The sequence below is a fragment of the Lutra lutra genome, chromosome 3, assembly GCF_902655055.1.
Source record: "Lutra lutra chromosome 3, mLutLut1.2, whole genome shotgun sequence".
Taxonomy (NCBI): Eukaryota; Metazoa; Chordata; class Mammalia; order Carnivora; family Mustelidae; genus Lutra; species Lutra lutra.
In genome coordinates, this window is record NC_062280.1 from 109977382 (window position 1) to 110003346 (window position 25965).

General features: G+C 39.9%; 1 protein-coding gene across 1 annotated transcript in view; it reads left to right on the forward strand.

Annotated features, from left to right (window-relative positions):
* CNTNAP5 (contactin associated protein family member 5) overlaps positions 1-25965 on the forward strand; it is an 847743-nt gene that overhangs the window by 771230 nt on the left and 50548 nt on the right. The window contains exon 20 of the mRNA XM_047722671.1: positions 19384-19514. Within this exon, the coding sequence (XP_047578627.1) occupies positions 19384-19514 (131 nt within the window). The remainder of the gene's footprint in view (positions 1-19383; positions 19515-25965) is intronic.

Genomic DNA, 25965 nt, shown 5'->3' on the forward strand with positions numbered 1-25965 from the left:
GAGAGAATAAAGGCATTGTAAGACTGGGAGCAGAACTTCAGGGGGAGAGACGAATGCACCACGAAGACTCTTTCTTGTTCTAATCGGAACCCTTCCCAGTCAGAACAGATTTTGAGATGGAAATACTTGGGAGAGTTATACTTTTGGGCCAGAGGATGGTTGCGCATCAGAGGTCTCCTTTTATTTTAGATTCTGGAGAAGAGGGAAGGCAGTATGCTTTCTGCAGATCTGCTGTCATATCTACATTTCCTGGAATGGCACCTTAAGGTGACCCCCTCCAGCACATTCAGGAATATCTAGAATTGGATCCATGTGTATTTATTGTGTGTGAGATATTTCTGTGGGTAGAATTCCTAGTTTAATTAGAACCACAGAAGTGTCTTTAACTTTAGAAAAATAAGAAGGGTCAGGAAGGAGTCCTTATAAATAACATTGGCTTATTTAATAAAAGATAGTGAACTTAGGGAATTAAATCTCTCTTCTGGCTAATCTTGGATTTTAGTATACTTTGCTGTTTTTACATATCAAAATAGTTGTGTATTAATTTAGTTAACATAGTATTTTCAAATAATATTTTTTAACCTGAATTACTTAGATTTTGAGACCTTACCCAGATATTTATGACTGAATTAAATATTAAAAACTAAAAGAGGTACTTTAAGAAACTTTATGGTCAGGGAACACCTGAGTAGTTTAGTAGGTTAAACATCAGACTCTTGATTTTGGTCAGGTCATGATCTCAGGGTCATGAGACTGAGCCTGGCATTGGGCTCCACATGGGGCATGGAGCCTGCTTGGGATTCTCTCTCTCCATCTCCCTCTGCCCCTCTGCCACCTCACATGAGCTCTCTCTCTTTCTCTCTCTTCCTTTCTCAAAAATGAATGAACAAACAAACAAACAAGAGCAGTCTGTTAAAAAAAATAAAAGAAACTTAATGGTCATATCCTGCTTAAAACCTTTTCAACATAATTCATCTTGTTTAATATCATTTCCCAGAGTTACTAGTAAAGCTAAAATTTGTAATTTAGTTGCATGGCTTTTTCACAGAGTCAGTTTATGCCCCATAGATCTTCAGATTTGTTGATGGAGCAAACTTAGAACTGGAAATGGGATAAAAGCCCCCCCGCTCCCCTGCAAAGCAAAAGAAGTATGTACAAAGGGAGGTAAAGAAAGAAGGGGGGAGGTCAGATGGTGAGAGGGCTTCCAGGAGTACTTCCCAGCTCTTCCACAGGCTCTGCTTTCCTCTGGAACACAGCCCAGAATTCCCTCTGCTTTCTCATCCTGTTTTGCTTTAGGACAAGATATGTTATCTTAACCTAGAGGATCTCAAATTGGTCTGCTGGTCTCTGGACCAGCAGCATCAGCCTCACTTGGGAATTGGCTGGAAATGGGAATTCCGGTGCCCCACCTAGACCTACTCATTGGAAATTTGGGGTGGGTCCCAATAATCTGTGCTTTTAGCATGACTGCAAGTGATTCTCACATAGGTCCAGGTTGAGAAACATTATCTTAACCAGGTAATATTTCCAAAACTTTCCTGTGATAGGACTCACTGGGGCAGTTGGTTAAATAGATACCTTCCCAGGTCTCTTCTCAGAGATTTTGATTAAGCGAGTATGTGATGAGGCCCCCAAAATGGTGACTGTTGATGAATATTTACAGGGATTCTCATCATCAGGAAGCTTTGGCACCACCAGGCGGGCTTCCCTCTCATATCCCATGGCACATTACCTGCTGCCCATGGGCCACAGCAATTTTCAGCAGCATGCTCCCTCAACCCTCTGTGTCCAGGCAGACCTGGGGCAGATGACATCCCTGGATCAGCCATCTCTGAGCAGCCAAGTTGGTGCCTGCAGCATCTTCACAGATACCATGATGAGAATGTCATGACACCTTCCACCTCCCAGACATGCCCCCTTGCTGCCCTCCTCCCACACCCCAAATAAGCCACAGGAACCAAGCTCTTCTCCCATCATGGTCCTGCAGGAGACTCAGGCCACCAGACAGCAGTTCTTCAGCCCAGCACCCTGGGCATCTAGCAGTTAGAGCAGTAACCGAAGACAAAGGGAGGAAGTCAGGGAGACTATAGCCCACTTATATCCTTATTTGATTTTTAAATAAAACATCACGCTTTCAGCGTTTGTTTTGTGTAATACATTTTGTTTCTTTATTGCAATTATCAGCTAAATGTGATGTATCCTTTTGTAAGTAGTTCCATGTCAGGATAATAAACACTAATGCTTCTTGCCTGCTGTAATAGAGTAGTTCTAAGGCAGCTGTGTTCTCTTGTCTGTGTCTCTAGTTTTTCTGCCTGCCTCCTTGCTGGCAGCTGTCTCAGATCGAGGCTCTCAGTGCCTAGGGAGCCCTTTAGCTTACTGACTGCAATTGGTTCTGGTCTGGATGAACTGTACACCATGGTCAGGGGTAGATGAAAAGTCAGAGGAAAACTGTTTCCAAGCCAGTTTCAGGTTGCCCTTCCTCTGAGGTGCACCCGCCATGGGCCACAGCTGAGCCGGCTGACTCAGGCGGGATGAGGGACTTTGTAGTTGACAAATCATACCTGGGGGGCTGATGCCATGTGGCCATGACCTTGGAAGAGCTTTTTCGTTTCTTGGAGACCATTTCCCTGCCATTTTTCGATAACGATGCCTACTTCTCTCTCTCTCTCTCTCTCTCTCTCTCTCTCTCTGCCCCCTCTCTTTTAATTCTGTTATGAAAAAGAAGAATTTGTAGAACACCTAAAACCATACTTGCCACATTTTCAAAAAATGCAAGTTCTGTCTTAGTCATTCCTCAGCTGTTTTTATAGTTCATTTGTCAGAGAACCAGCTTCTCTAGAAGAATAATGTAAGTATCTGTTTAACAGGGACCCACCATGTGCCTTGCACACAAACACCAAGCGGTTAAAGGGAACCATTTAGATAGCACTTACTACATTTCAGACACCACGTCAAGTGCCATCCTACGCAGTAGACACTATTAGTATCATTTCGAATCACAGATGATGGAGCTGAGACAGAACAGGTTTAAATAAACTGCTGATGAATTTGCAGATCCAAGATTTGTACCAGATATTCTGCTCTAAAAGCTATTGATGAAGCTATTCTTTACTATTGATGACCCAGACTTCAGCTTTGAGAGGCTTTCAGTCTAGAGCCTGAAGTCTAGTGTTTTTATTCAAAGAAAGCCCCCCTCCACACACACACATGCATGCACAAGTGATGTTTCCCTTAAAAACGAATTTTTAGACAATTGACTCTGTTGTTTCATCTCGCCAGCTGTACTTTCTCTGAAGAGTGGATTTACAGAGCGCAAATCCCCAGGGAGAAACGGCTAATTAAGGCACAGGCTTCCTAGCCAGCTGTTGCACGCAGAGAGAGGTAGTTCATGTTTAAATATCCAGGCTGTAAAGGGGAGGTGAGGCCGCAGAAGGCCTCTGCAAGCTGCCAAGAGATATTTCTTGTTGAATGGCACTGGAAGCAGAGACTGACACAGCACAATCTGTAAGTAACAGGACTGCGGGCTCCCCTAAATCATGTCAGGGAAGCTCTGGGCAACACTGTTACCATGGATTCAAGTGCACTATGGCATTGAAGGTGCCACTTGGATACCCAGCAGGTATCTCCTTAAAAACTTCCTTTGTTGTACTTGCTTTCAAGATCTCTTTAAAATGATTCACAATTAATACCTACTCTGAAGGGTTATTCCGGGATTAAATAACAGTGCATACAACAGAGAGCATAATTAATGTGACTTTTATCTATCTATCCCTATATAAATACGAATATAATCAGACTATGCATACGGTGTTAGAAATATTGTCCTTTAATATTTTGTTATGGAATCTTTCCCTATAGTTATATAGTAGCAGATAAATTGTATTAGATGACAACTTGTTCACAATTTTTCCTGTGCTTGAATATTGGGGTTTATTTTTAATGTTTCGCTTCTTTTACGGTATAATGAGTTACTTACTCCTGAATCTTGGGGCCTCAACAATTGCCCTGGTTAATTGCTCAATCTATATGAATGCATATTTTTAAGGCCTCACATTTACATTGCCAGATTGTCAAGGGTGCTGCAGAACTTGGTAAAGGTTCCATGTGACACCTTCGGCCAAACTTCTAGAATGCAGGTGACTTGCCTAGGAGTGAGCATCCTTTGGGATGGCAACATCCAGAGCCACACATAGTACTAATGAGTCTAAGTCATAAAATCATAAAATCCAACCCTGGTATGGCATTTAGCACCACTCTGTACCTAGGCATGGAGCTTGGTGTCCAGCTTCTGGAAAACTAGTATTTGCTCAATGTCTCCTATGTGTTGTGCAAGGCTAGAGTCCACATTAGGTCTTATTTGGTTTTTGTTTGTTTGTTTGTTTTTTGAATGTTGTTGTTTTGGTTCCCCTCTTTTTCAAAATCACATATGTGCAAAACAGATATTAATATTCTTACCTGTGGTGCCCAGGTTGGTTAAACATTTGCCTTCAGCTCAGGTCATGATCCCAGGATCCTGGGATCAAGTCCTCTGCTCAGCGGAAAGTCTGCTTCTCTCTCTCCCTCTGTGCTAGCTCTCTCTCTCAAATAAATAAATAAAAACCTTTAAAAAATATTCTTATTTTGCTCTGGGGAACAAGGAGTTTAGGTGACTTGCTAAAGCTCATACAGTAGAGAACAGCTGCCCAGTTCTTTCTATGTGACTGACCTGGCACAGATGTACCAAAGAATTACATCTCTTGCCCCAGATCACACATGCTGGTATCAATAAGGAAGACTCTAAAGTCGTGACAAGCACATCGACCCTTCCACTCTCCCAGTCAAAAGAGTGACACCTCCTTCCTTCCTCTGACCTAACTGAGAGCAGATCAGAGAGAGGAAGGGGACCTGAAATGGAGGTGGGCAGCCCATGGTAGGAAACTTCCACTTTGTTCTCTGGTGAGCCAGACAAAAATTTTAAATAGAGAGGGTAGAACGGAAGATGAAGAGACAGTGGGAAAAAAATACAGCATTTTCCAAGGGATGACTATAGGGGAAAAATGGCTCTATAAGCAGATTTAAGAAACTTATTCACCTCAGAACTGTGAGCAAGATTCTGGAGTCACTGGACGGTTAGCCAGGTGCTTTATAAAGCTCAGAGCTACACACAGTCCAGTTGTGTGTGAGTAGCAGTAACAGAAGCTAATAAGAGCAGATATTTAAATCGTAATGCCATCTAAAAGTAGAAGTGGCCTCTAAGTCAAAATTGCTTCTGCCACAGACAGCTCACCCCTTCGCAGGTTTTTATTGTATCCATATGTTCAGACTAAACACTGTGTCCATTTTGTGACCTATTTATAGAGGGAATAATTGGGAGTGGGGATTGGTGTTCTGTTTTGGTTTACGATTCCTCAGAGAGAATTCTTGGCACATTTAGTCGTAATGATGATCACTGTCCTTCCTGCCAGTCCTCAGGCACAGCTAGTGGGGTCATTTCCCAAGTGATATGGTCTCTTGAGGTGGGGGCTGACTAGAACATGCTGTGTCTGTGGCAGCTTCTATCCATGCTCTTGAGTGCTCTGCAAATGAATTCTCCCTACATCCTGCTGGAGTATGCCTTCGGTTGTTCTGAAATTGTTTAACTATCTTCCATGAGTGTCAATGTATAACTACACTCTTACCCGAAGAGGCCATAATCCCTACTGAAGAGTTATTAATTATACATGTACCTAGTGTTTGTATTCCAGCTTTCCCCAGGGAGCTCAAAGCACTTTGCAAATATGAATTGCAAAGAATAAATAATGCCTTTGACTTCTAAGAAACCTATCTCTGAGGGTTTAAGCTGATGCCTCCCTGAGCATTCTCACAAGAGTGAAGCCCTCCCTTCTCTAGGGCAAGAAATCACCTCCTGTCTTCTCCTGTAAGAAAAAGCAGGATTAATTTTACCAAAGTGGGAGTGGGATATGTGAGGGAATAAATTCGTAATGATGTTTTAAAAACCACATAGGTGACATTAAGGGGCTTTTGGAAGGGAAACGTGGCTTTATACTAATATTGGACCATCAGAAATTTTCATTACTCAACAATAATGATGAGGGGAGAGGGCATGGACAAAGTGTGGACTACAATTTGACAATCCCAAATTAAGTATCGTTTCTGAAGCACCTGAGTGACTGTCTTACGGTTGGCTAAAAGAACTCATTTCTTGCCCTACTGAAGGGAGTTATCCAAATGAAAGATGTGCAGATGGGATGGACCTATTTATTTCACAGCTTGCTCTGTTTTGAGTCCCTTACCCAGGGAAAGCAGTGGAAGAATTATTTGGGCCATGTTTTCATTTAGCACAGAATCCAACCGCAATTGAATTAGTATGTAGCAAATGTGATATTTTAGGCACAGTTTTGTTTGCAAAACAGTAAATAAATAAGAACCACTGGCTGCTTTCTATATAAACCTGCTTCTCCTAGGAAATCACCAGTTCCGAAATTCCCCTTTCACTGGGCAGAAATTTGAACTTGAAGTGAGGATCAGGTCTTTCAGAATTCTTCAAGGCTGCTGTCTACCCTGCAAATTGTACACATTCAATTGATATCAATTGGTAATGAGACCAGCTCTCCAGGTGGCTGTTTCAGAACTCACCACCACTCTTGCTTTTTTCCAATTCCCCGTTGTGTAAATGGAGCTCTTAAATATGGCGCTGCATTAATAGAGCTCTTTGCAGAATCATTTTACAACAACAAAAATGATGACTCGGAGTATCAAGCCCATAATGATGATGATGATGATGATAATGCATCTTTTATCCTGATTCCATATGTAATTCTTGCCAAATAGCTTCAGGGATTACATAGTCAAAATAATAACTATGACACAAGCTAACATTTATGAATGTCATGTTGCAGATACTCTGAAAGTACTTAATAGGGCTTCAATTCTCAGGATTTCATGACGTAAATGCTATGACTATACCTATTTTGCACACAAAAGAACTGAGGTACTGGGAGACCATTCCATTTACGTACGGCCTCACTGGTAATACAGAGAGACACGGGGGTCCGATCCTGGCCAACAGGCTAATTTTAACTATTACTCTGTCCTGCTTTTCAGAAAACATTTCAGTAGGGCATACAGGCTCAAGATTTTAACTGGACCACCATGTCCCATAATTCTACAATGATTCTGTCATTTGAAGGGATATGGAGCATCTTATGAAAAAAAAAAAAATTATTCCCATACATTATAACCAGTCTTTGAGCTGGAGAGCAATATTCCTAACTTACCATAAAGCAAGATCTTATTACACATGGCTGACTGAATCTAATTGGGTTGCAATCCACATAACCTCCCTGTCAATGGCTCTTAAATGTCTATTTCCAGCCAATGCTTTTCTCCAAAATTCTAGTCCCCACATTTCTTACTGTTTTTTGCTACCTTTAACTTTGTATTTATATTATAGCCTTAATACCTCACATAAATTTTAGTAGTTAAAACCTGCTTTTGTCCCATTTTAAATCTCGTCTTTCTTTTCTTTCCATATTGTCAGTATTATTCAAAGCTATTAATTAATACCTTCATTCTTTAGATGACTGTTTACTAACTACCATATACCAGATGTCTTCGATTGGTACTGAAGACACAGAGGTGAGCGAAAGAGAGAGCACTTCTGTCTTTCTGGATCTTAAATTCTTTGGAAGAGTCATATGTTAATACACTAAGAGAAACAGATTTATAAACTCTGCAGTTTCCTGTGAGAAAAGTTTCCTCCTATCAAAACTGGGGGAGGGGCCAAAGAGGGTTTCCCTGGGGGAGAAATGGGGGAAGGTGGGTGGGTGGGGTGGATTCTTGTAGAGGGGATATGAGGAGATAGCACTTGTAGACTCTCTTTGTAGGCAGACAGAAGTGTGTGGAGTTGCTGACAGATGGTCACACTGCCCACAGAGAATGAGGTGAGTGATGTGAGGGGGGGTCAGCTGGCACAGAGCATCCCCAGGCCTGGAAACCTTTGTCATGGTTCTTCACTTTGCCTTAACACACCCAACCTCTCATCAAATCCTGCTGATCTTGGTGTGCCCTCTCAAAATTACCTTTTCTCTTATCCAATCTGGACTTGACTATGCCTGTAGGCCTTTAGATGGTTTGCAGGGCTCCTGTCCCTAGCTGTCCCAAGGCACTGAGGCCTGGAGTTTTTCACTGCAATTTTTCCAAAATATATCCCACAATATTCTTTCCATTAGAAACTTCACTAACTCCTCAACCCTTGCAGTTAAGCACAAACTCATGGGATGGTGTATACAGCCCCTTAGCATCTGGCATGGATGGCTTTTACATGGGGAGCTGAACTTCCTTTCAGAAAGTTTCCTGCTTTAAAGGTTCCTTTCTCTAAACTAGAAAGTATTGTCAATCATGAGGAGGTGCTTGGAGAGCTCTGGAGATCTTTGCTAAACAGTCGAAAACACCAATGTAATTATTTTATTTTTCTTTCAAGAAAAGCACACCTGTCTCTCTTTCAGTGTTTCATGAGTGAACAAATATATTTGATGTAGTAAAAAAGTAACATTAGCTCTCTTTGTATGCACAGGTTTTCTGGAATGCGTTCATTCCTTCATTTGGCAGATACTTTGGCAGCCCAGACTGTTTGTAAGAACAGAGGAGGAAACACTTTAAAGCCTGTGAACCTCTTTTGGCTGCAGTATAGGACAGCAGGAGGGGATTAGGGAGAAATGGCTAATAGGTTGAGATAAGATTAGGTAATGTAAATCTTCGGACTTAATTATATTGATATGTAGGGAGGGTTCTTCACAGGGAAGTGAGGCTATCAGGCATGATGAAATGAGGTAAATTTGTTGTTGATACAGAGGAAAGTGAAAGAGAAAAGCGGGTCAGTGGGAAGTTAATGCATGGCTTAGGCATTGTAGAATATTGGGGGATGTCCTTGAACGAGGTGGCCGCATTTCCACTTGTTACATGCTCCCATCAAAGCTGGAACATTTCCTCTAGGTCATGGCATTTGTTCTGTTTATAAAATTAGGTTTGCTTTCCATCTTCACTGGGAGGGTGAGCTCCATGAGAGCAGAATCCTTGACTGTGCGGTCCGAATGTCCAGGAAAAAAAAAAAACAAAAACAAAAACGCACATAATAGGTGCTCAATAGACAAAAAAATGTGGAGGTTTAATTATATGGCCTTTTATTATTTTTTTCCTCCAAAGACTATTACTAATGTTTGCTCTTGCTTACTTTTCTTTTTTTTCTTTCTTTTTTTTTCCCTCCCATAGTTCTACTACATAAAATTCATCATCTCAGTAGAGAACAAAATTTCTTGTCTTTTCTCTTCAGTGCATATGTAATGTGTACATCTTTTTGAAAGATTAAACTGCATAGTTAGGCAAGGGTATTCCATGTGTGTAAGTGTGCCCGGGTGAGAGGGTGTGAGTGTGTTAGTATGTTGTGGGTATAGGGGGGAGATGTTCTTTGTTCTTATTTCATTTCTTTTGTACTTCATATTCAGACACAAGGGGTAGAGGAGAAAAAGTATTCTGGGCTGCTACTGTCATCTCTTCTCTCTGTTCTGCCTCAGATCTGGAGGCAGACACCCTCCCCCAGCTTCTTATCTACCTCAAATCTGTGGAGGCAGGTAAACAGAGTAGTATAGTCCTTGGGTTCAAAACCTCCTGTTGCAACTGAGACTTCAGGCACATTTTTAATTTCCCTGAGCTTCACTTTTTCTCATTTGTAACAAAAATAATAACTATTCCAAATTGTTGTCATGTCACAGGCTCTGACCCAGGGAAGTGGCTGGCTCTTTTTAGGAGTGGGGCAAGACTCTTGGGAAGGGGTCTTGGGGAAGAGCCAGAAGCAGGCTCTTTAAGTCTGCATCTTAGGACATCCCCAAATGTTCCTTTACTCCCTTATCAAGTGAAACATCCCATATGAATACACAAGAACTTTTACAAGTTTGGCATGGGATAGGCACTCAGTAAACTTTATTTTTAACCAGTTCTCTGAGCTTTCTCAAATGCAAGTTTCCATTTCCATGGCTAAGGCCCATGCTGGAATAAGAAGGAATAAGGTATCTAAAAGGGACAACACTCTGGATGGGTCCTTCATTTCTGAACTGGTGGGACTCCCTGTTGGAGAAACCCTACCCACCAGGAAAGGCCTCATGCTATTGTCTCTGTGCCATTAAATAGGATCCTGTGGTTACATCTTGATGATTTTGCATTGTGAAAAGTGCCTGAAGTTATTCATGAGCTAGTTACACTATTTGTTAATGATTGTAGAAAATGGTTTAGGAAATCATCTCTAATTGACCATCATTTATATTTTCATTTATGGAAGTGCCTGAAGCCAGCACTGACTGCTCTGTAATTTCTGCACTTGGCAGGCTGCATGGCACTGACAGGCATCAGGAAAACACAAAAGCCCAGGCATCTGGGTGCCATTCTGACCATGCTACACCTTTCACACCTATAAGCTTTTTAACAAATCATGGTTCTATGCTCAACATTTTTTTTAAAGTCTTCCTTCTTCACCATTCCCAAGTGGTGTACACAGTATTAGATGCTAAGATACTTTTAGACCTGAATATTAAGTTCAGGTTGGCTCTTCTCCCCATCACATGGATATATTTGTGCTCTGGGTCAATCACTGCTGGCCCTAGTCCCCAGAGTGACATCACTAGAAAATGTATCAGGATTGTAATCCAGAGCAGCACTTTTGACATTATCTTTATAAATAACATTTAGAAAAGGCAAAATTATGATTTGAAGAAATAATGGCTCCCTAGAGGTAATGGCTTCTTTAAGGAACACAAGATTTATATCTTCAATTTATTATCTTCTGCTTATTCTCCATGTGCACACCTGCATTCCATCCAACCACAGACATGCACACCCTCTTCTTTTGCTTCTCCCTACTTTTGACTTGCTATTTCATCTTTTTCCTCCTTTTGTCCTCTTGCCTGTGTGACCAGGTTTTGTGTGCTCTTTATGACTCCAGTTCAGGGTTTATCACCACCACTGGCAATCCTTCTCTGATTTTCCAGTTTTCTCACACAACAGATGTGTTTTCAGAATTTGTCTTCACTTTATGGTACTAGTCTTCTTATGGTCCTGGGTCACTCACTAGGCTGTGTGTGTCTTAGGAGAAAAGCTTTGTCTTTCTTCTCCAAGCAAGTGTTCATAACACCATTCCTGGAACATCATGGTGTGTCCCTCCTGTGTGCTGCATGTTGATGGAAGCCTACTCCTGCCAAGCTCCATATCGGCCACCATGGGCGATGAAAAGAAATAAGCACCAGCTTTTAGTAGTAATGCGGGTTCTCAGTGGCATTTCAGCCAACCCGGTAACAAGTTGCAAATCGTGGCCCAGTATTTCTGTGGATTTGCATCATTTTATACTGTCAGTACCTGTTGTCATCAAAATTTTTTTGAATGTTCACAAATACACGAATAGCTAACATTAGTTCCAAATAATGTAAAGTTTTAAGTGCCATGATCAAAAGCATCTATATTCAAAAGCAATTGGATCTTAAAAAGTGAGCATAAAATTTACAAAGCTGCCTCATCCTGAATACTTTAAAGACTAATTACTATGTTGAGTTCTAATGACTATTGCCTTCAAACCCCATAAATCATATACAAATAAGAGGAGAGAGTTTTTAAATGTAAGTGAACTCTAATTGGGTCTCAGCAGAAAGGAAAATAGATCTTTAGTAGCTCAATGAAATCTCTAAGCCCATAAAACACCAGACAGTGTTTCCCATGGAGTTTTGGGATCCGTGCCTTTTACACATGCTGTAAAGACTGAATTCGGAAAACAAATCTGAGCCAGAGGAAACTGTTTGATTTCAAATATATCATTTGAAAAATAAAAACAAAAATAAATTAAGTTCCTAATTTTGTCATTCAATATATTTTTCTTTTATTGAAAAAAGAAGGTTGTTCCATAATGTAAGACGTAAGGACACAAGGGTTTGGACAGAGTACCATGGAAGAGGGGCAGTTGGTCTGCATTTATTCCCAGTAATGGGACTATTGCTATGCAAATGACTTTTGAGTTAAAGGTAAGACAGGTTGAGGAATATTTTGTGCAAACGTAAACAGAACCGCTGAAATAAAAGACGATAATTGTTACTTATTAAGGTGCTTAGAATAGGGCTCAATGAAGTAAACCAGAACCCATCGCAGAATAAGCTGGAGGATTTGGTACCTGTTTATGACTTCCTCTGAGAGTTTTCAAGGTTGTTTTTGAATAAGAAATGAATCAAGCCCTAGAAAATCATCATAGCTGAGTGGATCTGGGAATGCTCAGTGCATTGCAGTTACTGACTCATGAGAAATTCTCAAATAGCTGAGGTGTTTTTTATTTTTTTTTGAGGATAACGGATTCTTTTCAGTTCTAATCTCTCCTCACCTTCCATGATAGAAATAGGAAGAACAACCTTAGTGTTTAACTTTGCCATGAAAATCGACTTTATCTTCCATGAGGCTTACAGTACTGTCAGTATAAATGTCTGCTTTTTCCAAGAAGCTTAAAAAATAAGTTGTTGTTGTTTTTTTTAATTTTAGAGGCATTTCATTAAATTTAGCAATCAGTTGCGCATGCAGTGATTTGAGGACAAGCTCTGGACAACCTGCCACCTGCAGGTTCCTCCATACAATTACTTTCTCAACATCTCTACTTGGATGCCTAATAACCTCAAACTTTAATATGCACAAGACAGAATTTATGATCCTCTTTTCTAAACCTGTTCCTTCCATAATTTCCCACCCAGAAGTGGCAAGCCTCTACTTCCCGGTGATTGGCCCAAAAAATCTTAGAACCTCCCCTCATGTCTCTTTGTCTCATACCCTATTTCCAGCAGAGTACAACATAATTTTACGCACCCCTTTTAAAATATATGCTGAGTGTAGAGAAAAAAATACCTAGCTTCTAGTGAAGGGCTCAATAAATATTTATTGATTTTTTTAATAGACTGAAGGAGTGAATGGTTTTGGTGATATATGAAAAATACTTCTTTTATCTCACCCATGCTTCAACATATAGGGTTGATCATGATAATTTCAATAGTTTTCATTGTTACAGCTATGAATGTTAGGTATTGTTATGGGTATAATCAATAGTATTAAATATCAGTTGACTATTTTGTTCTAGGGATTGTCTAAACTTTTTTCCTCATATTTCATCTTTATACATCAAAAATTATGACATACAGATTCTTGTTCTACACTAACTTTGCATATAAAGAGAATGTAGTTTGTCTAACCTGTTACCAGTCATTTCACACAGTTCTTCCCTCTAATCTAACTGTAATCTGGATTTCCTTGTAGGGTAGCAGCCATGCTTTAGGTCTCTTCTTTTACATGCACCCACCATATAAAAATAAAGGCCTTTTAGATGAAGGCATATATCTGCATGATAATCCTACTTAGCCAGACTTAAAAACGTTTGAAAAAACGGCAATGGCTAAAGTTAAAAAGGTGAAGAGTTTTCTTTTCTTTTCATTTTTTCTCCTTTAAGATAAGAAAAAATGTTAACGGGAATGAAGTAATACAGAGGATGAAACAACCAAAAAAATTGTAAAGGAAGGGGGATGTTGGGGCTCAGTCATTAAACATCTGCCTTCAGCTCAGGTCATGATCCCAGGGTCCCGGGTTCAAGCCCTGTGTCAGGCTCCCTGCTCAGCGGGAAGCCTGCTTCTCCCTTTCCTACTTCCCAGCTTGTGTTCCTTCTCTTGCTATATTGCTCTCTGTCAAATAAATAAAATCTTAAAAAAAAAAAAAAAGGTAGGGGGATGTTGACTAAGTGATGTCTTCAAGTACATGAGAAGGATGAGAAGCAATGCATAAAATGATATTAGGTGATATCATGGACAGTTTATATAAGTTAAATAACAGAAGGTAAAACCCATGGGTTTAGAAATTGATAGGTTAGTAAATATGGTGACAGGAGGTTGTGGGATGTTGTGAGAACTGGCCATGCTTGTGGAAGACCCTTTAGATCTGCCATGCACACTGGGTATGCAGGCTAATTTTCTTTAGATACCAATTCTTGTACATCAGGCCAGTTACTCATATGTCTAAAGCCATTTATGGGACCCCTCTTTACAAGCACAAGTCCAGATTCTTTGTCCTTCTGGTGTGAGCCTTCTTTGCCTGGTCTCTCTCTACTAATCTCTTCCAAGTTTCCCCTCAACGTGCAGGATCTTAATTTTTTTTTTTTTTCCATCTTTCAGAATGAGAAGGTTGGTTGGGTGCATGTTCTGCTAATATGCTCATCAACGCTAATGGCCTACAGCTTTACTGCTTCAAGCGTGGTAAAACTCAACAGCATTATTCTTAAATCTCTACAACTGCATAAGCTTATCACCTTATATTTTGTTCTGTTTTGTTTTCCTAGCTAACTTCTACCTTCCTCCACAAACCTCTTTCTCTGAAAAACACTATTTCATTACCTCAACCCTTTAATTTTTGTTTTCATTTTCAGATTATTTAAATTCTAGTTAGTTGACTCAGTGTAATATTGGTTTCAGGAGAATTCAGTGATTCACTAGTTACCAACATCATCATTTTGAATTCACAAAATGTGTATGTTCTGTCAAATCATTTACCTTTCCCTTTGCTCCACCATCAACATCTCTGTCCATCCACTCATCCGTCTTCCCCACCACACATCTCTTTGGAGTCAGGATGCTTTACAGGAGGGAACATATACTTTGAAGTTCTGTACTTCTGAGTTTGAATCTTCTTCTCCTTTTTCTTCTCCTTTTTATCATCATTCTTGATTTGTGTAGCTGTTTACATCCCTGAAAATCTAGTTCCTGATCTGAAGATTTAATTAAAATATATCAATATCTTGGGGCACCTGGATACCTCAGTCAGTTAAGCATTTGACTCTTGATCTCAGCTCAAGTCTTGATCTCAGGGTCGTGAGTTCGAGCCCTTCTTTGGGCTCCACACTGGGCATGGAGCCTACTTAAAGAAAAAAAAAAAGAAAATCAATATCTTTAGGGGCACCTGGGTAGTTCAGTCAGTTAAGCATCTGCCTTCAGCTCAGCTCATGATCCTGGGGTCCTGGGGTCCTGCCCCACATTGGGTTCTCTGCTCAGTGGAAAGTCTGCTTCTCCCTCTGCTTCCCACTTGCTTTCTCTCCCTCTCTCTCACTCTCTGAAATAAATAAACAAAATTAAAAAAAAAAAGAAAAGAAGTATCTTTAGTACAGAATTAAATGTCTGAAATACAGTAAGCGTGTATGACCTTGCTTTTGCTTTTGATTATAAACTTCTTAAAAATAGAACTAAAATATTGTAACCATTTATTTAGTATCTGGCACACATTAGGCATTGAATAATTTTTAGTTCATAATTTTGGTGGAGTGTTAATAAAATTCTCCAGAATGGATTTTTATTAAAAAAATATCTTCTGGGGGCACCTGGGTGGCTCAGTGGGTTAAAGCCTCTGCCTTCGGCTCAGGTCATGATCCCAGGGTCCTGGGATTGAGCCCCACATCGGTCTCTCTGCTCCTTGGAGTCTGCTTCATCCTTCTCTCTCTACCTGCCTCTCTGCCTACTTGTGATCTCTGTCTGTCAAATAAATAACAAATAGAATCTTTAAAAAAAAATCTTCTGGAGGATTATGATAGCCAACCCTGTGTTATACTTTATAGATACAAAGATGAATAGGCAACTACCCCTCCTAGGGGACCTTAAATTCAAGAGGAAAGACAATATAAACGTGATAAATTGAGTTTGTTACTAAAAATGAGCACTGTGGCAATATAGTAGATTATGCCGGCCTTAGGGGTTAGTGAAGACTTGGGTCGCATGAGCTGGATGTAAAAGAATGAAGTGGAACCTGCCAGGCAGATGAGGAGGCAGAGGAAAAGAAAAACACACAGAGGTAAAGAAGTGCATTATTTGGAAAGATGCTGAGTATTCAGGTATGATTCAGATATGAAAAATATGTATGTGATAAAATTAGAAAAGTTTAAAAAAAAGCCTTTGTACATCAGGCTAAGAAGCTGGAATATATCATGTTGAATTAAGGAGGCTTAGGATTTTTTTAAGTGCTAGAGTTGCAAGACTGAATATGTGTTATAATACTCACACTAATGGCAGTGTGGAAGACAGTAGAGTAAGAACACTGGAAAAGTGGGAACTGGTAAGAAAAAAGAAAACAAAATCATGTTTTTAAATGACTGAGATGAAAGAATCTTTACCTTAAAGCCAAACTCAAGGAATTCAACTAGATATTATTTGGACTTTTCAATTTTGAGTTTCTACTTCATATTTTCCCATTCTTATGAATAGACAATTATCAAGCAGGATATGAATAATAAAATGACCTGCTAAATGGTATGTGGTATCCTTTGTTGAATATTCGAAGAGTTTTGAAATAGGGCCAACAGAGAGACCAGGATCATGTGAAGATGAAGAACATCGGAGCCAAGGAACACCAGGGATTGCCACCATCCACCAGAAGCGAAGAAGAGGCATAAAAGTATCCTAGCCTAGAGCCTTTTAGAAAACATTTTGTACTTCTAGAATCCAGAACTGTTGTCCATATAAAATAAATGTATGTTGTTTAAGGGGAAAAAAAAAAAGAAAAGAAAAAAGAAAGAAAAGAGGTCCAACATCTCCCAAGGAGAGCGTGGCTTCTCCTTAACCTGAATGTCTCTCTCCTCAGCTAGAAACATCCACATAGATATGTAGCGATAATCTGTCACTGATCAATTTAAAGCCTAGACAAATCCAACTGTAAGCTCGTCAAACTTATAGGCCTATGAGTATTTGGAATGTGCGGTCCCAATGGTCAGACTGTAGGGAGAGACTGCTCTATGGGATGTCTTATGGGGTGCACATAAGTGATACAAAGCTGTCCAGGACAGATGTAACCAAATGCTAATAGGCTGAGTTGTAACTTTGAAGAGTCAAGGTTTTCTACTATCCTTCTGGGAGACCAAAGAGTTCTTTGGGCCAACATGAGGTTTTGGGGTGAAGGTGGGTGCAAGGGGAGAGGACATTGGCAGCAGTAGCCTAGAGATAGCCTCCCATTCTTGTGTCAACAAAAGAAGCTCCAGGGTTGTTCTGTTTTCTATAACTTTCACTTTAGATTTCATTTGAATAAAGTATTCTGTTTTGTTAAATATTTTATTTTTTTAAGTAATCTCTACACCCAACACGGGGCTCAAATGCACAACACCGAGGTCAAGAGTTGTTCATTCTATTGACTAAACCAGCCAGGCCCTCAAAAGTGCTCTATTTTGCAACCAATTTGAAAACCACTGGATTAGATAGATATATAAGGCAAATCCAGATGCATGGGAAAGAGATAGAAACCTAAATACTAACAAGAGACAAAATATTCAAGCCAATTGGTTGGAATCCAAATCTGAATTAATTCCCTGAAACATCACAGCCTCAAATGCAGGAGGATAAGCTAGTGCAGACACAACCAAATTGTAGAGGGAAACTTCAGGAATTATCCACTTCCTTAGGCATACTACTCCTTGTATTCTTCTGAAGTTCTCCCAGCTTTGAGTCAGTAAATACCAAGGTGAAACAGTTTCTAAGAATAATTCATTGGTCTCTGGATTTATTGAGAATATGTATCATCTAGATTTGTACTGTTTCAGAGGAGTCATTTCTTTAGATATAAAAAGTTTCTAAGCCCCACTGAATTTGTCCGTCCTTCCTTCCTTCCTTCCTTCCTTCCTTCCTTCCTCCTTCCTTCCTCCCTCCCTCCCTTCCTTCCTCCCTCCCTCCCTTCTTTCCTTCCTTCCTTCCTTCCTTCCTTCCTTCCTTCCTTCCTTCCTTCCTTCCTCCTTCCCTCCCTACTTCCCTCCCTCCCTCCTCTCCTTCTTCCCTCTTCTTTCCTGCCTCCCTCCTTCCTTCCTTGCTTGCTTCCTTTAAAATTTGCTGAGTATTTACCATAGTCCAGACACTGGGAATCTAAGATATGTGCAGATCCTCAAGGTACTTAGAGATTTGTGTGAGAGACAGGTGAGTATACAAATAACACAGTCCAGTACCTGTTAAAGTAGAAATGAGCACAGAGCCTGTAGGAGAAGATAATGATTGCATCAAAACTCCTAAGAAATTGATATCAGTATTTGTATGGCTCTAGAAGAACTGGTTGCAGTATTTTAGACATAAACTGTGATGTTGGGGATGCTTCAGAATACTCTGATAGACATGGTCCCTATGAGATTGTTAACATGTAAGATGGATCATTGTGAAGCAGGTGTTAGAGAAGAGGTGTAAAATATAAGTTATTTTAAAATGGACAAATGCATACAGAATGCGTTTGCAGAATCTGTATGTGTATATGAATCACCCAGACAGTGGAATGACAAGACTCCAAATACTCTCAAGGAATGTGGTCCTCATCACCGTACCTAACACATAATTATCACATTCTGATTTACTTTATTGGGTTGAAATAGACATGAAAACACTCCAGTTCTTAGAACTGGAAGGAGTCTGGAAGAGCATGCCACTGAACAACCCACCAGTGCACACAATGGGTGTTTCCTTATCATAGGCTGGCTGTGGCCAGGTCCCCTTGCTCTATACCTGAACATTTGCACCACTACTGCAGCTCAGCTCCTCTCAGTACCAAATATGCTACTGCTCCAGAGCTAGTATTCATATTTAAGTGATAAAAACCCAGACGATAATAGTTGGGAAACAATATGTGGAAATATGCAACAGACAGAGCCAAAAGGAGAGAGAGCAAACGAACCAGGGAAACCAGCATTAGCTGTAGAGGTTCTTGTATCAACTGACTCAATTGTGTATTGGTCTAATAGGCCAAATGTTTTTATTCTATTCTGGCTTAGATGATTTTATAATCTTATTTCACATTATGTATTATGAAATTCCATGAAGGCAATTAGGAAGAAAAGGAATTATAAAAAGTGGTAGGAATTGAAGAGAGGATGGAAAAGGATTCTATCTTATTAAACTTTTGACAATCCAATTACACAATAGACTTGAGGTTCTTTTATATCCCAACCTGGCATTATGGTTTTTTATCTCACACACACACACACATACACACACACACACACAACACACACAAATTTTGCACATGTACTCAGGATTTTCCATATGGACCCAGATGTTATAATAATACAGCATTTTTAAAAATTTGAATAATGAAATTTGTATAGTACATATAGTATATATATAGTAATATAATATATAGGATATATGTATATACAAATAGTAATATAGGTATGCTATACACTATATATATGTACTAATATAGCATTTTAAAAAATTTGAATAATAAAAGGATATATATAAACCCTTAGAAAACAGTAATGCTCAACTAAAAGACAATCTGATAATATTTTTGCATTTTATGAATCCTATGTTTAATTCTAATTTCTAATATTTTTTCAAGGAAGCTTACAGGTTCGCTATCAGCTAAGCAAGGAAGAAACCCACATTTTCAATATTGATGCAGAGAAATTTGCCAACAGAAGGATGCACCACCTGAACATTAACCGGGAGGGAAGAGAGCTTACAATTCAGGTTATTTACTTCTCTTCTTTTCATTCAGCCAAATATGCTTTGTCTGTTCAGTAAAATTTTCTGAGCTTCTACCCTAAACCAAGTGTGCAGCCAAGTTCTAGAGACAGATACTTGACTCCAGCTTTTGAAGAACTGAACAAAATTGAACTACAGTGTGTTTCCCTTCTTCCTACCAGTACCGACATCACCTGAGACCTTGATAGGGATGCAAATTCTTGGGCCTGACATCAGATCTACTTAATGAAAACTTCTTTGCAAGAGGGGTAGCAGGTGATTCTGAAGCCCAATCAAGTTTGGTAACCCCGAACTGGAGTATAAGAGGAAGACACACAGCTGAAGAGGAAATCAAAAGAGACTTGAAAGGGCTAGGGTTGAAATTGCACAGATATGGGAACATAGATGACGTCACTGATTTCTTCAGGGCATCAGTATTTTTTTCTTGGATAAAGTTAGGAATAAACTAAGTAATGAAAGTGAGTAGGAATTGGCAAACTGGAGAAGAGGGAAAGAAATGCTCAGACAGTGGGTCTACATGAGAATCAGCAAAGAGGTCCAGCAGGTTATAGTGTGTGGCAGGCACACTGGAATTCCATTGGTCTTGGAATAAAAAGCAGGGGTCAGGTGAGGGGACATGACAAGAGAGAAGTGGCAGAGTCCAGATCATCCTATTCAAATCATGACCTCAAGTGAGCCCTTCCATCTGTCTAGCAAGTGCCTCTTATTATTATTTTTTTTAATCTTTCACTTTCTGGATCACCTAGATGATAATTTTAAACCTCCTTCTTTCTCCTTACACCACAACAATTACAACCCTATCTTTACTTGTACAAGATAACTTTGTTTTCTTCTTTCTTGTGATAAATGTAGCATTCAGAAGAGAATGCCAGCACACTCTCACCACCACATACACCCACCCACATGCATTGGTGTTCAGGCACTCTGTCTCCCTCACGTTGGTGAATATAAGCAGATGGGGCTTCTATCTAAGACTGATTCCATGACTTGTGGAACAGGTCTCTTACCCCACTGAAGATCATCACTATAGCGTCTTCCCCTCCTTTGTCAACATTTCCCAGTTCTGTTGGATGACTTCCCAAAGCATAAACATGCAAGGTTTGCATGAATTACAAACGTAACTACAATACAACACAACACAATACAACATGACAAAAAACACTCTCTACATCAGGGAGGAGAACATCTCTCTTGTCTGACTTCATACAGTGTCCCATTTTTTCTTTCAGTTTTTTGCCCACATCCTTGGAAATGTTTAAATATTTGCTCTTCCAAGCTACACTTCCTTTTTCTTAAGCCAATAAAGGATTTGTCTCTGTGGTGGACTAAAATTATACTTCTCAAGACACCAGTGGTCTTACATAATCTAACAATCTTTTCCTTACTTGTCCTCCCATTGGCTTTTGACACAGTAATGCCTTAGCTCTTGAGATAAATTCTTATTTAGCTTGTAGGACATCACTTTGACCTGCTGTTTCTTCTGTATCTGCTAATTGCTCCTTCTCTTCTCTTTCATTGCCCTCCCATCGTCATCTGAAGTGGAGCATCCCAGGACTCATCTTCATTTCCTTTGTGTCTGTACTCATTCTGTGTCCAATACCACTCAGACTCACATCTTTAAGTGTCATGGAATGCTGATTAATTAATCCCAAAGGTACATCTAACTCTAATCCTTTCTCTGAATTCCAGACCTATCTATCATTGCCTACTTGGCTTATTTCTTTGAATGTCCATTGGGCATCTTGAATGTTACAAATTTCACAATGAATTACTGAAAATCTTTCCCTAAACATTCCCTATCCCCATAATCTTCCACACCTCAGTTAATGACGGCACTATTCTTGCGACTTCTCAGTCTAAACATTATAGTGTCATCTCTGATATCTCTCTTCTTCACCTGCAACATCCTGTTGATCACCAGTTTCTACCCCATCCCAGCCACCCTCATTTCTTCCTTGGATTATTACAGTTTACATTTTCATCTTAATTGACAGATGCCTCCTTTACTTTTTGGTTTTTGTTCCCCTACAGTGTGCTCTCAAGACAGGAGCCAGAGAGATCCTATTAAACATTAATCAGATGGTAGTGCTCTTCCATCCAAACATTTCAGTGGTTTTCTTTCTCATGTATAGTAAAAGCCAAAGACCTAGCAGAGGCTTAAGGGGATCTCCATGGCCAAGCATCCACAGCTTCATTCCCATGTTGCTTCTCATCTATCAGTATTTTCTTTGACTCTACTCATGCCACGCTGGCCCCCTTGCTGTTACATTCCTTGTTATAGTTGCACTTCTTTCAGGACTTCACTCAAAAAGCTATTCTCAATGAGGCCATTTTTGATCACCTTAATACAGCAACCTAGCCCTTTGACTTTCTCCCTACCATACTTAAACACAATCTAACATTCAAGAAAATTTATTTATTTATTTATTTATCTAATTCTTTATCTTCTCTCTCTTCTAGAAGACAGGGATTTTTTTTTTTTCACTGTTTTCATAGAACCCCCACTTTATCAAGCAGTGCCTAACATACAGCAGGGACTCAATTAGTATTCATGAACAGAATGAATGAATTCCACAGGGCTTAATGTATTATGTGGAGGAGATAAAATTGGCCCTGTGGCAAAATGAAGGGAAACCATTGGGTAAGCAGTGTGGTTAGAATTTCATTTTTAGGGGCTCACTGTGATCACTGCATGGAAGTACACATTTGGGAGTGATGAGACATGACAGAGGCCAGTCAGAAAGAGATCATGAAGACTTCAATTAGTGCAGTGGGGAAACCATGGAGATGGAGATGTGAAATGTTATAGACATAACATCAGTGGCATTGGGCAACCTTTTGGATGTGGGCTATGGCAGAAATAAAGGTTGACTCTTAGTTTTCTTGATTGAGTGGGGGTTGAAGACTAATTGTCCATTATGTGGTAAAAAAAAAAATCCGTGAGTGATTATAGTATAATGAGCTTCCCTCTGGAATTTACTCTTGAAATAAAGGGGACACATCTTTGGAGAAAGCTTGGGTTGGTGTAAGATTGGAGGATAAAAGGGATGGGAAAGATGACTTCTCATTTGAATGTTTTGACTGAGGTACTGGTAGGACATGCAGGATCCATTCTGTTGGGAATGTGTACATATGATTCAAATTTTCCTTCTTTTTGTTTCCTGTATTCTTTTGCACAAATGAAAGAAACAGATCAGTGAGAAAATGAACAATAGGAGGTATTTCCTTCTTTTTTCCATAAAAAGGATTTCCACCAATCAGTTTAATAGTGAATGATAAGCACATGAGAGTGCAGAAACAAAGAGTGCAGAAAAAACTGGAATGGAGACTTCTTAAAAAATAATTTTAAATCAAGTATATTGACACAGTAACACAACACACCTGCCTCCCTGATACTACTATCACCCCTCTTATCATGCCTAGTTCTCTTCTCCTTTCCTGCTTAGAAAAAACTGTTCAGTAAAAACAGAAAAGGGTAGGCTCCTACTACATCTCTAGTCCTGCCCTTAGGCCCTGTGAGGCAGGGTATAGGCCTTACTCAGAAATGGTTAGAGAGAGAGAGAGAGGGCAGGTGGGAATCACCATATTCAATCAGCCAGAGGCTTCCTGTACCTAAAAACAGATTCCCTCACAACCCCCAGTCCTTGAGTTGCTATTCCTCCTCCTGTCTTGTAATGCTAAGAAGGAGGACATGAGGACTGGGCCACAACCAGGAGCAAGTACTCCCAGAGATGATTTGAGAATTGTAATTTGGCTAGTGTTTTTTAAGGTACAGGTCACCCAAAATGCCCCAGTGATGGAAGTGAACTTCAGTGTTCTTATTTAAAATGCATGCATGGCATTAAGCAGATTAAGCCAGTTTACCCAAATGCCAGCTCAACAAAAAACTGTAAAGAAGGAGGTTCGAGGCACTTTTCAAGCAAAGTGATAACTTCCTTTTTTCCAGAGATGAAAATCCTGAGGTTAAGAAAGGCATTCCTATAGGACCTGAGTGTGAATTTCTGTTCCACTACTTACATTATGTGATCTTAGACCATTACTCACCTTTCTGAACTCTGGTCTACTGCTTTATTAAAAAAGAGGGGGGATGAGAATGCAAACTGAGCTCAGTCAGTTTTTATAAAGATTATATGAAAGAACATAACTAAAAGACCAAGCATAATGCGTGGCATGTAGGACTTACTCAAAAATGTTTGTTCCATTATCTTCTTTTTCCATCCCATTTAACAACTTGACAAGACCACTGGTCATCCTAGATTCTGAGGTCAAAAAAGCTTTTCTAGACCAGATTTCAAACTTTAAACATCTAATAGTTATAAAGAACTACAGACAGGATGTCACCTCTTACCACCCCACCAATTATAATTAAAAACAAAACCAATATGAAACCATAAAAACAAATAAAAGGAAATCTGAAAAAATAATGTATTTCCCACAGAATACCACAATGATTGCAATAGCCCATATTATAAAATGTTGAAGCCTAAAAATAAATGTATCTGGTATACCCCTCTTTTTTGTTTATGTGTTTTTGTCCTATGAATTTGCTAAGTTTGGTAACCCTGCACCTGAACCAGTTGTAATGCTTAGATGCCCATATTCCATGTCAGGAATGAAACCCATCCCCCAACTATCCATAGTCCAGCAGTAGCCTCAAGTATCCTTTGAGTCATCTTTCCTTCCTCTCCAAACCTTTAAAAATACTCATCTTTTTTTTTTTCCTAAAAACTCCCTTAACTGATTGTCGTTTACCACCTTCTCTCCTTCATTAGTCATCTGGTTTAAGTACAAAAGACTAGGCAAGTTCCCACAAAACAGAATAGCAGAATAGGGATGACTCATCTACTTGAACAATGAGCTCTCCCATGTGTGACATTTGAGCATGGACATGTCAAGGTTCAGGACAACTTGCACAGGAAGCTGATCCTGTGGACTCTGGGCAGCAGGTGAGGGGCGAGGGGAATCTCAGCTCATACTGTTTTCAGCTCCACAGGAAATTCCCACCCATTCTGCCTCCTCTCCAACCTTGGCAAGGGTGCATGAGGGGAGGTCCCTGCCCCTATTGGAAGGCCCCTGCCCCTACTCAGTTTTAGAGAGTAGAAGACACAGGATCGAGCTCTGAAGTAGGGCAGAAAGAAAATTCCTTCAGAGTCAAGGACTGAATCTGAATCCACGAGCATTAAACAAACTATTGATGGGCACAATGGGCACCAAAAACCCTATGTTGTAGCTAACGGTGCAGGCGCTACCAGGCAGTGAGAAGCATCCTGGTGTTGTGACTAACTATGTCCCCATACCCCCAAGTTAGAAAGCGAATCAGTACAGGATGTTTATTCATTCATTCAACAAACCCATGTTAGGAGTTACTTTGCCAGTTTCTGTAGAAGGTCCTAAAGAAAACATATATCACTAAGATGTCTGACTTCTCAAAAAGGCAATAATTTAGTGAGGGTGGGAGGGAGAGAGGGAGAGGGAGAGAGGGAGAGGGAAAGAGAGAAGCAGATCATTATAATGCAGCACTTTAAATTCCAAGTTAGGGGCAGAAAAAGAAGTCACCTTGAGCATAGAGAAGAGTGTCAGCTGGTCTAATCAAGACATCAAGAGAAGATTCCTGGACGAGGTGGACTCATGGAGTACTTAGAACAGTGTTTGACACACAGTAGATTCTCAGATGTTTGTTGATGAGTTTTGTTGAAAGACAGAAATAAAAACATACAGTGACTGTCTACAAGCTGCTCAGATATCTAGAGAGGTGTGGACAAGTAAAGCAAACACCATAAGGAGTGATGGGTGGACCACATGGCAATGGAACACTGCTTTATGACACTCTCTGGCCCTGGCCAAGTTATTGATCTCTAGGATGTCAGTTCCTCAGTCCATTATACAGGGTGATAATGCTTATTTAATAGTATTGCTATGGTGAGTGCTGTGAAGTGTGTAAACCTGGTGATTCGCAGACCTGTACCCCTGGGGATAAAAATATATGTTTATAAAGCTGTAAAAAAAAAAAGAAAAAAGAAAGGATGAATACCCAAGTTTTGTAGCAACATGGACGGGACTGGAAGAGATTATGCTGAGTGAAATAAGTCAAGCAGAGAGAGTCAATTATCATATGGTTTCACTTATTTGTGGAGCATAACAAATAGCATGGAGGACAAGGGGAGATGGAGAGGAGAAGGGAGTTGAGGGAAATTGGAAGGGGAGGTGAACCATGAGAGACTATGGACTCTGAAAAACGATCTGAGAATTTTGAAGGGGTGGGGGGCGGGAGGTTGGGAGCACCAGGTTGTGGGTATTGTAGAGGGCACGGATTGCATGGAGCACTGGGTGTGGTGCAAAAATAATGAATACTGTTATGCTGAAAAAATAAAAAATTAAAAACAAAAACAAAAACAAACACAAAAAAAACTAAAAAAAATTATTATTATTATTATTT